Source organism: Phragmites australis, chromosome 24 (genome assembly GCF_958298935.1).
Source record: "Phragmites australis chromosome 24, lpPhrAust1.1, whole genome shotgun sequence".
In the NCBI taxonomy this organism is placed as follows: domain Eukaryota; kingdom Viridiplantae; phylum Streptophyta; class Magnoliopsida; order Poales; family Poaceae; genus Phragmites; species Phragmites australis.
Window position 1 is genome coordinate 15,738,626 of NC_084944.1, and position 12,093 is coordinate 15,750,718.

Below are 12,093 nucleotides of genomic sequence, written 5' to 3' on the forward strand. Positions count from 1 at the left end.
ATTGGGGAGGGTCGGGGCCAGGGCGACGACACCACCACCGAGTTAGCGTGAGAGCACCAGCAGCGGATCCAACGACTCTTGGTGAGGTTATTGCTCCTTTAGACACACTCAAGGTGAACTCGTTTATCATTATTCATACTTTCTTTCAAAAAATATGATACTACTAAATTTTTATGTTATTTTATTGTTTAAGAATATGAAAGAAACACCATAATCTTATCTTATCGTCATCTCTTAAAGAACAAGTTTACTCGAACTCAAAGTCGAGCTCTAGTCAAACTCCAAAGGCTACTCAAAGTCTCAGGACAACATGTTAATAAAATGAATATAACTTTCGCATTTGAAATCCAATTGATATTCTTGGACTTACTGGAAAGCTTATGACGAGGCCTTTAAACTAGATCTAGTTTCACCCTTAGATTCCTTATAGATTAGTTAGAGTCAATAAAATAAGGTGATGTATCATTGTTATGGGTCTTATCGGGTCTTGTAAGCATGTCAAGATCAAAGTTCAGGTTATGTGCATCTCTCTCCATGATGCATAACCCTATGTGAACCTACTCACATCCCTCTATACAGTTGTCGTCGTAATTTAGGCTCGAATTTTACTTAGATTATTCTGTTTTAAACAGTTTCGTCGTATATCGGTTTGTGAAACCCCAACTCGAGTACTTTATTGGTAATTAATAATATTCAGATTATATTTACCTGTTCTTACTTGTATTCTCAATTCGTTTATAAAAAAAACCTTCTTAGCGAGATCAACCGTATTTTAGCATGGTTGATAACCACATGGTCTTTGTTTAATAATTGCAAGGATTATTGATTTATTCTAGTCAGAGCATTTTAACCATTAATATCAAAACTCAAATCAATCAACTTATCATATTACTTTTGAAAAATCGAGCGTACTCCCATTAGCAGTGATGCTGCTGGACATAAGGAAACGGGTGAGACAAGGGAGCGAGCTTAAGCAAGCTGTGCCGGAGCAAGGTTGAAGAAGGCTGCAGCGACAAGAGAAAAAGGGTTTATGGCCATTGGATTTCGATCGTGTGGCTCATGTTTGTCGACCGAAGAAAGCCTCATATTCAGGCATCTGAAGAATAGTATCTCCCAATGTTTTCACTGCCACATGCCAAGATATATACTCAAGGTTTTCACTCTGGTTTTCTGAGATTGACAGAACAGAGTCCTCGGTTTGCTGAACTTTACTCTTAAATTCGTTAACGGTCCATTTGCTAGTAGCCAAATTCTTTATCCCTGGTCAAATTTAAGCAATGACATGAATGAACAGCGATAATTGTGTCCAAGTTTAGCTCCCAGCTAAACAACCCGTAATCTCATCTGCACACCGGTTCCAACGGTGGGTGTACTGACTTTCAACCATCGATCAAAATTCGGAGGCAGACGATGCAATAAGGCAAAATGGAATGACAGGCACATGCATCAAACCATCAACAGCAACCCACAACACTTCAATCAAAAACCAAATACGACCTCACATTTAACATTCAAAACATTCGCGCATAAATAAGGTCAGAACACTAAACCGCTTGGATGTCTAATACAGTCATGGAAGCAGGAAACCAGATCAGGCAAAAATAAAAAAACAGAACAGACTACTGTTTGCGTACTAACTTGGCATTACACATCAGCAATGGTCACCTCGACCTCAACACCAGGCTCGATTGTGATGGAGGTGATCTGCTTCACCACATCAGGGGAGCTGATGAGGTCAATCACGCGCTTGTGGATGCGGAACTCGAACCTATCCCATGTGTTTGTTCCTGATCAGGAAAAAGTGCATGGTCTAAATTATTATCTGAAATAAAGTATACATGTTGATATTCAGACAACTAGCTTCCATAATCAACTAACAGAACTAAAACAACCCAAATCAGTAAAAATTCAGACCAAATTGAGCCGAGATCATTTACTGTAAGATATAAAGAATAACCAGCCCAACAGCTACAAGAGTTAGTATGCCAGAAAGTAAATGTGCATGGTTCAGGATACTAGATTCCAATCAAAAGTATTCCAACCGGCCGTGTAATTCAATGGTCCATGACTCAACATAATCAAATTACATGGGTATTCTCAGACATAACATATGATCATTTAGTTAAGTGAGTTGTCTTCCTACATGGTCCTGACTGGTGATCCCAAAAAAATTCACTAATTTAAGACCACAGTGAAGGTGCAAGATTATTAAACATTATTGCATCGAATTGTTGCGAGATTACAGTACAAAAAAGAATCATTTTGATTGAATTAGTGTCAACTAAAAAGAGCAACAACCAAAAGGCACCAGATGTTTTCTTGCCACCCCAGCTCAGATCCTCCACCCATAACCCTTTTCTCGAACCCTGACTAAATCATGCACTTGCCTCCAAAATAAACAAACCAACCTTCATAACTGCTTTGTTAGCAACATGCCTCCTAAATGAAAGCATCATCACTGTAGAAATCAATATGATTGGTCTAGGCCACCAATATGATCTTTACTAAATTTGCAAATCAGAAGATATATATCTGCTTAGCAGTAGGACTCAGAACAATAGTATGAGATACTACTCTCTGAAGTTAATAGTCCGACAGTCAAACGGAATAGTGTCAGACATTTGATTAGTCGCCATATCTAACAGAACACTACAAATAGTGTTGTCAGAATATCCATTGGGGCAAAGCTCATACAGCCAATCTAATAAAGCCAACATCGCCAAGATGTACGCCAAAATTAAAATGTTTCAACTGTGCATTTCCAATTCTAACAATACTGAAGCGAGTAGTCACTAGAATGGCATCTAAATCATCCTCAAGACGGCAAATTACACTAAGAAATCCACCCACATCACCACACTAATCGAGCCCATTTATGTAGATCGATTATGGTCCCTAGTTGTCATTTAGGAAGCTACTTCACATTTTCTTCCAGGAGCAGGCACTACAAAGCCATTCTCAAAACAACGAGTAACCTACAGCGAACGAACGACCATGGAAAAGACCAAACCAAGATCATCCATAAGCTATCTTCACCACGTCAACCTACCTACTCTACCGCCCATTCTAGGCGAACAACGACCTCATCTCAAATGCGAGTAGCAGTAGGTGTTCGACGAGCAGTACCTTCACCGCAGGGCGACTTGCGGGTGGTGATGTGGAGCACCTTGGTGGGGATCCTGACGGGACCCTTCACCCGCAGCTCCTTGCTCTTGGCGCCCTTCACAAGATCGGCGCACACTGCACCCCAAAGAACACAACACGCCACATCAGGCAAGGCGACCACGATCCAATCGCATCCCTCAAGGCGAAGAGCGAAGACGAGGAGCTGGAGAAACCGGATTGGTCAGTGGGTTACCCTTCTCGAGGTTCTTGACGTTCTTGGAGGAGAGGGTGATGCGGATGCGGTTGAGCTGCATCTCCCGTGCGTCCTCCATCCCCAGCTTCCCGCCCTTCATCGCACCGCCGGCGCCGTAGACTGCCGCCGCCGCCATGCTTCTCCGCCTTGCCTAGGATCCTCTCGCTGGCTGCCGCTCGGGCTGGTTGGGGGTAGCTCCGAGAACAGGAGGACGACGGCGCGGGAGGAGCTAGGGTTTCTCAAGGAAGTAAGGTGGGGATTGGAACAGATAATATATAGTAGGGGCTAAGGGTTCGGCCCAACACTAACCAGGCCGGCTAAACCGGCCCAACTCTTATCCTATAATACAGTAGTTCTGCTAAAAACACTAGTCTAATAGTTTTTTCTCCTTGAATCAGCCTAATCGGTTAACTCAGGTACATTTCTCTAAGTAACCGTGCACGTGTGTAACTCTACAACTGTCGTGTTTAAAAGTAAACTATGGTTTTTGAATTTTATAAACTATGGTTTTTGAATTTTATAGAGATCATTATAATCGGAACTAACACAATTAAGTAACTGATACAGCGATGTATATTTTGATAAGGTAACATATTCTATATTGTTTTATAATATCAAGAAGAAAAATGTACGATGTAGAAAGTCATATATATTGGATACATAGTCATGTGTGAAAAGAACATTATAAATAATTTCTCTTCCGGAACCATCTAATATCTAATGTGCTTAAGAAATTCCCATATAACTTCGAAGATGTTATTGTTAGATTCATTTCCGTTGTACTTCAATAGGCCTAGAATATCTTTATCAGTTCATACCCATTTTGTATGTGATTATATATTATTCTCAAAAAAAAATAATTGTACAACCATACTGCTCAAGTGTTTACTATAAACCAATATGCAATGGACAATATTCACAGTGCAAATTGGTGGTTTTAGTCATTCACTACTCCACGCGTGCATGAAGTTGATAAAAAAATTTGTCACACGCCTATAGAAGAACGAATTGTTGCATATATGTAGATAAACTAATTGGTTGTATTAGTGTTCTAAGCAAGTTACTAGTCTTCTATTTTTTTAACTCAAATTGGTAATTTACGATGTCATGCAAAATATCGTAATTTCGTGCAGGGTTTGCTACTTCCAGAGCTAGCTTTAGATTATTGGCAATCTTTAAAATTTTAAAGATATAGTGCATGATTATCATCTCTTTTAAACCAAACCGGTATAGGCAGTATCCAATGTAAACACACTTTTAACCTCGACATCGAAAGCGCATAAAATAAAGTGGTCGTGAAAAATGACGACAAATAGAATATGCAAATGGTAGTCGTTAGGAAAACATAAATCACGACACCAACGGACAATGCAACAAACCTTATCAACTTGCATTGTGAAATGTCATAGTTCATCAAACTTTATTACTAACAGTTCAACATCAAGCTTCCCACTACGTGATAGCTCTGGTCCAAAATCAAACACCGACTGCGATAATAAGAAAGCTTATAAATGTAAGTAAATATAATGATTACGTGAATCAAAGAACTTATGCAAAACTATAGGCCCTTTAGTGAACTCCAGTCTCTCTATAATCATACACGTGTGACACATACATGTTGCTCTCCAACTACCACGTTTGGAAGCACTGCGTTTTTTAAATTTTAAGAACACCTATTATAATTGTACTAATGCAAATCAAGCAACCGATAAGATAATGTATGTTTTGATAAGCTAATATATACTTTTATGATTTTATAATATTAAGGAGAAAAATGAACTATACAACAAGTAAGATATAGTTAAATACATAGTCACGTGCAAAAATATAAATACAACTAACTTCACTTTCCAAACCATCTAATCTTTGATGCACTTAAGAAATTGGCAAAAATTTTGATGCAAACTGTTGTCTTCACGCAATCGTGCAAACCGATGATCTGAACCATGCGATCTACATTCAACGGAGTACCACGAGCCCACCGTTCCACCCCACCGGATTCTTATAAACCCACTGAGCCTTTTCAACATGTCGCAATTTGGTCCCTCTCTTCCTCGCCCCGTAGCTGCACCCAGATTTCCCAATTCGTGCTAGAGTTTGAGCGACGGGCCTTCGCTCTGGGCCTCCTCCTCCGTAGTCCATCTCAACATGTATGTGGGTTTGGGCCTGTCGCTGTCACTAGCGGCGGGCGCGTAGCACCTGGCACCGTTCGTGGCACCCATGGATAGGGCAGCGTATGAGGCGATGGGATTCCTGGGCACAGTGCTGGTGTGGGCACTATTTGTGGTGCCCGTGAGGGGGATGCGCATCATCCACACGTACAGGCTAGGACCCATCGCCATCTACCTCTTCTTCTTCGCCATGCGCATCTTCGAGACGCTCGGCCTAAGGATGACAATGGGTACCCGTTACTTGCTACTCGATGGGTATTTACTCCGTTAGGAGTTGGGTATAGGATATTTTTTGTAACCACAGGTATGTTAGTGAGTAAAATCCTCACCAATTAGGTAGAACGAGTTTGTGTACGTTCTCGTAGTATCCGAACCCATTTACACATTGGTCCAGGGTCCCACAACAGGCACCGCACCAGGCCACCAGGCCACTACCCACCTCCTTCGTCTGGCCCAAACAGCCCATGCAATGTCACAACCCTTACCCTATGACTCTGTCGCCTCGTGCAGACACCCACGCCCACTCGTGAGTCGCCCTCGCCAGGCTCCTTGGCCACCGCACAGCTGCACCGCAGCCTCGACGACCGCACGCCTCGCCTTGCGCCTCTATCGCGGCCACCGCCAGCCACTATTGTTGCATCACACTATTGCGGTCGTTGTACAGTGCGTCTTGATTCCTCCCAGTGTACCATGCCTTTCGCCTGCTCTGCGCTTCCAACCAGGTGGACACTATGATATAGGCCACCCCGAAGGCTCCTTCGCTGTGCCCTTCTCCCGCACCGAGGAGGTGGCCATGCACATCCGCAGCTTCGCTCCCATCAAGACCCAGCTCAGCCACCTCATCATCTCCGTCCAGTACCTCCTAGCCTCCTTAGAGCTATCGCGACTGAATGCGGTGATGCTAGCATCTTCTCGGAGGCGCCCCCTAGGAACCCAAAGGTGGGAGAGAAGATCTTCAATATACCAAGTGCGCGTAGTGACACACCGTCGACAAGGGTGCCGGCCACAAGCAAGGTGAGTGCTCACACCCATAGGCCTCGTGGTGCTGCTGGGGATGGGGGACGGATCTAGGTGGTCCAATCGATCTCACTCTACTTCTATTTGTTGGCTGTGGTCCTATGGATTGGTGATTGATTTTGGAGCTTTTGCCGGCAGATGTAGATCTCTTCACCCGTGCTTGCTCTATGTGGAATGGTGCTCTTGTCGCTCAAATCTGTTCAATTTTGAGATGGGTGTGGGTAAACCGTCTGGTACCCGTTACCCTCTTGGGTACGGGTGTGGGTAAAAGTTGTACTCGTGGTAGGTATGGATATTATAGCAGGTATGTTTGTTTGATACAAGTACATGTATGAGGGGTGTGTGGCTAGTCTAAATAGATCAAACCTAGTCGAGCAGCTTCTAATGACTTGTAGTCTTATGTTGCTTGTTGGCTCATCTCCTCCGTAGGGTCCCCAAGCTACGTCTTTTGAGTCTTCCTTCCCATTCTTTGAGATAAACTTCCCTATTTACAGGATACCCAGGGTGCCTATGGATAGTTTCCATTCATCCAAAGATCCCCTTTTCAGAGATAGAGATATACCCCGAGAATTACGGTAAACCTTGAGGTGTCTGGATATGTTAATTACCTATTGGTCATCGTCAAGCCCCCTACCAATACTTGAAATGAGGCTTCGAAGGATCAAGTACTTGGTCAACAAAGATAAGCATTTTGCCCAACTACGTCATCGAGTAAGACTCGGGTTCCCGATTAAAATGATGCGTCAAACCGGGTCCTTGGGATTTTTAGATCGTCTATTTGGGGTTCTAAATGCCTTCAAGTTCTCAAGAGAGTCCTCGAGAAGGTGTTCCATCCGAGTAGGATTTCTGATCATCCCAAAAGTATCATCTCGTCCCCTCAAAAGCACAGTGAGGAGAAGACTTATCACTGGCCAGGTTTGAAAGTTGAACTATCGCGGCGGAGATTTTGGGTAGTGGTGAGAATCTTTTACCTGATATGAGATCATGATTATGCTGGGAAAATGCGCGTGCATGGAGGCATGGTGCGTTGAGTTCCTCGAGTTACTACTTCAACTGCTCCCGCATGTGTCGGACATTAAATGTGACGTGATGGTAAAGCACGAGATCATGGCCACGATGTCAGTCGAAGAGCCGTTTTTGAGAGATGTCGCACTGTATAAAAGTAGAGGGGGAGCCCACTTCAACATTCACCCTTCCATCATCTCTTCACGCCCCTCACACCTTTGCCTCCAAAAACCCCCCAAAAATGCTCCTCCTCCAACTCCTCTGGTGCCAGGGGCCAAAAGAAGATCGAGAAGGTGGAGAACTCCACCACAGATGAGATGGTGAGCGTGATCCCGGCCTAGTAGGAGTCTGACATCACTGAAGAGACCTTGGACAAGGCAGAGCATGATGAGGCGATTCCTTCTCGGGGCCTAATCACCTGTGCGCCAACGGCAAGGCAAACAATCCCAAGTCCAGACATCGCATGGACCCTAATTTTTCTCGATTTCTTTTGCTGCAGTTTTTGCTTCCCCCTCTAGCTTCCTTTTTGAGGTGCTTGGCTTCTATGGCCTACAACTCATTCATCTGAATCCCAACTCCATCGTTATGCTGAGTGTTTTTGTACATTTGTGCGAGGGCTTCCTGGGTCTGTGCCCGTTCCTCGACATCTTTAGGTATTTTTTCCTGTTGAAGGGGTTCCAGGGAAAGGTTGCCAGCGGCACCAAATTTGGGCTCTAGGAGTAAAAGACAGTAGAGCACATTGATTTCGCTGCCAAGAGCTCCTGATTGGGATGGCACAAGAAGTGGTTCTACTGCCAACCCGGTTTACCAGGGCTTCCTTACTAGGGTCTTCCCCCACTAGCGAGGCCAACGTGGATGGAGGAGCCAATGATGTCTGTTCTCCGCAGGACCCTCATTGGTGACATACGGTTTCTGAAGAAGAAGGGGTTGATGGTGTATGACATCGCTTGGGATTTTATCAAGTGTTGCATGAGCCCTTTGAAGTCGAGGATCACTAGCACTTGGCAATTCCTAGTTGAGATGGACCCAGCCAGAGAAGATGAGATATGTACTTATCGATCCTGATTAGCCATTTAGGGAAGCTATGGGCTTCATCCTCAATTTATTTTTGCTAGCCATTTCCTGTAGAGCTTTTGCCTGATGTGGTAGACAAGACGACCAACCTCTTGTTTGATCTAGTCCCCAGTCCCCATCGTCGAGATGGAAGCTGACGCTCAAGAGAGGATCTTGTCGGTAAGTCTTGTGAGCCTTCTCATTCATTTTTTTAACCTTCTTTCCAAGTAGTCATAACCATAATGATGGCTATTGAGAATCTTGTAAAGCTCCCCGGGCATGGACAACCTAACCCGAAAGCCGAGAACGTGGGCACACGGGATGTGGACCTACACGAGGTCCAAATCACAGGGAGTAGAGGTCCGAGCAAGAGCGGTCGTGGTGGTGCCACGTCGCAGGTAGGGATGGCAATTAAACCTGATTACCCATTTACCCACGGGTAAATACCCTAATAGGGTTAGGTTTGTTCCTTATTTAGTGACTGCAGACACGTTTGTGGGAGCAAATTGCTACCCGATGGGTATACGAGTACAGGTATGGGTAAGGATTACCCATACCCGTGGCACCCGTTTACCCATAGGGCTAGTCCTAAACTCCTAATCCAATTCCACTACCCCTCCTCTATCCGCCCCATTCCTGAACCCAACCCCATCCACCACCACCTCAATCTCGAATCCAACCCCGCCGCCACCCCTCGGGCCCGAGTGCCCCACCGCCACCCCTGAGCCCGAGAGCTATACTACTCATACGGCAGTCCGGCTTATCGCCCCTCTGTCCCGAGAGCCTCACCACCCATCCACTTGCCACCCCTTCACCCTGAAATCCCCACCATCCTCTATTGCGCCGCACATCCACCCGCCACCCCTCCGCCCTGAGATCCCCATCGTCCACTGCTGAGCCACCCGAGATCCCCATCGTCTGCCACTTCTCTGCTCGTCTGATGCCCGAGAGGCCCGCCGACACCCCTCCTCCATCCTCCTCCCCTCCACCAAGGAGCCCCGTCGCCCCTCCTCCATCCGCCACACCTCCTCCCCGAAAGCCCCGACACCCATCCACCCGTCGCCCCAAGAGCCCTGCCGTCCACCATCACGCCGCCCGAGAGCCCCGTCGTCCACCACCCCTTTGCTCGTCTTCAACCCAAGAGGCCCGCCACCACCCCTCCTCCATCCTCCGTCGGAGAGCACCACCTCCTATCCTCCATCCATCGCCCCTCTTCCATATGCCGCCCCTCCGTCCAAGAGCCCCACTGCCCTCTCCTCGCCGACTCACCTCTCCCTTCTCTCTACCTTGGCCTCACCTCACCTCACTCTCCTTGTTGACGGAATGTCGTTGCTGCTGTGGTGGGTAAACGGGTATACCCACGGGTGATGAGTACCCACGGGCAATAGGTTTGTTCCCTGCTCTTCGTTCGTGGGCGTTCGTGGATATACCCATGGGCGTGCTAAAAACAAGCAAGTATAGGTATGGAGAGCACTACCCATACCCGCCACACTCGATTGCCATCCCTAGTCGCATGCCTCATCCTTTGCTGGTGGCGAGGCGCTAGTAGGGGATGACTTCTTTGTTGAGGTCGACTCACTGGTGGTCGACTCCAAGCCGTCGATCCAAGTCACTTTAGCTCCCTCAGCTCCTGTAGACCTAGCACTGGCTCTGCCAGCTGGAGATCCAACCCCAGTAATGGCCACCGGGGGTCTGGTCATGACTCGAGCACTCGGACCTACGACCCTAACTCTGATAAGTTAAGCATGTAACCAGAGCCTTTATAACCACAATGTTTGATATTGGGTGCATTTAGGCCCCAATTCAAGACTGTGGAAAGGCAATCATTGTCACGGGTTCGTCCAGCGGTGCTCCTCTAGTCGCGCTAGGAGCATAGACTAAGGAGGTGACCTTGAGAAGACACTCAAGAGGCCAGTTCCCATCCTAATCCTGGTGAAGCCTTCCTTGGTTAGGAAATGTCCAAGGTATGCACTATCGCCATGAACACTTTTCCTATGTTAATATGGGCATAACATTCAAATCCTTCTTTTTGCAGGCTACATGGAGCACTGCCTGCAGCCCCCATGCCCGGCCTCTTCAGATTCTAGCCGTCACCTCCTTCGAGGGAGACAGGAGCAGGCCCAACAAGCCCTTGGTATTGGTCGCTGACAGCAAACAAGAGGAACTTCTAATTCCCTGAGTGTAGGGATCGGTGACGTCCTAAGAGCGGGGTGAATTAGGACACTAAGAACTATTTTGGCTCCAAAAACAACACAAGATAAACCTATATCAAATTATATCTAAATGTGTTCTAGATTTATCTAGTGTGTCTACTCTATCGATCAAAGTACTTGCAACGTATCTAAGAAGGTAAATTGCAAGAAGTAAATGCGGAAACGTAAATAAAGTAGAGAGAGCAAACTCAGCACAAGGATTTTTTTTCTCGTAGTATCGATGGCATGAATGCCACCCCTAGTCCACGTTGGAGCTCCATAAAGAATATACTCCCGATCGGCACCCGGTCATGACCTTTGAGCCACCAAGTCACAAAGACAAGGCCTCCACCTGGATGGGCCACCAAGCCACCATGGCAAGATCTCACCACTTGCCTGTCTTCCGATTCCTCGCCGTCATGATCACTTCAGAGCTTGAGCCACAAAGGTAAGGGTCTCCGCATCCCCGCACAATCGTCTTGCTGCCGCTCCACACCAAGTCGGAGGGTCAACAAGCTTACCGGCGAGTCACCAAGACTTCAAGGTGCTAGTGTACCAAGAGATACACTGTTCGATCACTCTTGATCCACACTCTATGCAGCAATCACCTAACAACTCACTCTCTAGGCCTATAAGCACTAACCACTCACTAATCTAGTGCTTAATCACCTTAGATGATCACTTTAAGCACTTTGGTGGCTTGGATGTCTTCTCGGTTGTACGTGAACTTCTCAGGACTCCATCATGATCAAATGACTGAGTAGAGGGATATTTATAGCCTCAAACTCACGTACTAGCCGTTAACCCAACGGCTCTGAAAAGTTGTTAACACCAGATTATCCGATGAGAACAATAGTACTAACATCGGATCATCTAGTGAGTACACTCTCACAAACTAGCTGTTGGAACCCCACTTAAGCCTCTGTGAACACCGGATACTCTGGTGTATACTCCATCTTAATCACCAGACTTTCCGGTGAGTATACCTTAGCCATCCGAGCCAACATCTTCTCTATATAAATTGCTCCGGTGTATTCTCCGATGCACATCACCTCATCACCAGACCATCCGGCGCGTTATCCTCAGCTAGCTGAGCCAATGCAACCCTCTCTATAAAATATGCTCCGGTGTACACATCTCCAGAGCACCGCACATTCCGGTGAGATCACTGCATTCTCCCCTTTGTCAACAATGCTCCGCTGCATTCCTCTGGTGTGTTCAAATCAATCGCTGGAGTATCATGTGGGGTCTTCTGCTTCTTTTTCATCCTTGCATTGTTCATTGTCCGGTGTTGCCA

General features: G+C 46.1%; 1 protein-coding gene across 1 annotated transcript; it reads right to left on the bottom strand.

Moving 5' to 3' along the window:
• Nucleotides 1-1,474: 1,474 nt before the first annotated feature.
• On the bottom strand, nt 1,475-3,605 carry LOC133907933 (small ribosomal subunit protein uS10-like). The gene is made up of 3 exons (XM_062350062.1): nt 3,359-3,605; nt 3,127-3,240; nt 1,475-1,787 (listed from the first exon to the last, which is right to left on the bottom strand). The coding sequence occupies exons 1-3, from the start codon at nt 3,492-3,494 to the stop codon at nt 1,645-1,647; spliced, it is 393 nt and encodes a 130-aa protein (XP_062206046.1). The 5' UTR covers nt 3,495-3,605; the 3' UTR covers nt 1,475-1,644.
• Nucleotides 3,606-12,093: the final 8,488 nt, after the last annotated feature.

Excerpts from the sequence above, each read along its gene's own strand:
- LOC133907933 (XM_062350062.1), bottom strand. The coding sequence starts at position 3,494 with ATGGCGGCGGCGGCAGTCTACGGCGCCGGCGGTGCGATGAAGGGCGGG. Across the intron at positions 3,241-3,358 it reads CGTCAAGAACCTCGAGAAGG|TGTGCGCCGATCTTGTGAAG; the intron begins GTAACCCACTGA and ends TTTGGGGTGCAG. Across the intron at positions 1,788-3,126 it reads CAAGTCGCCCTGCGGTGAAG|GAACAAACACATGGGATAGG; the intron begins GTACTGCTCGTC and ends TTTCCTGATCAG.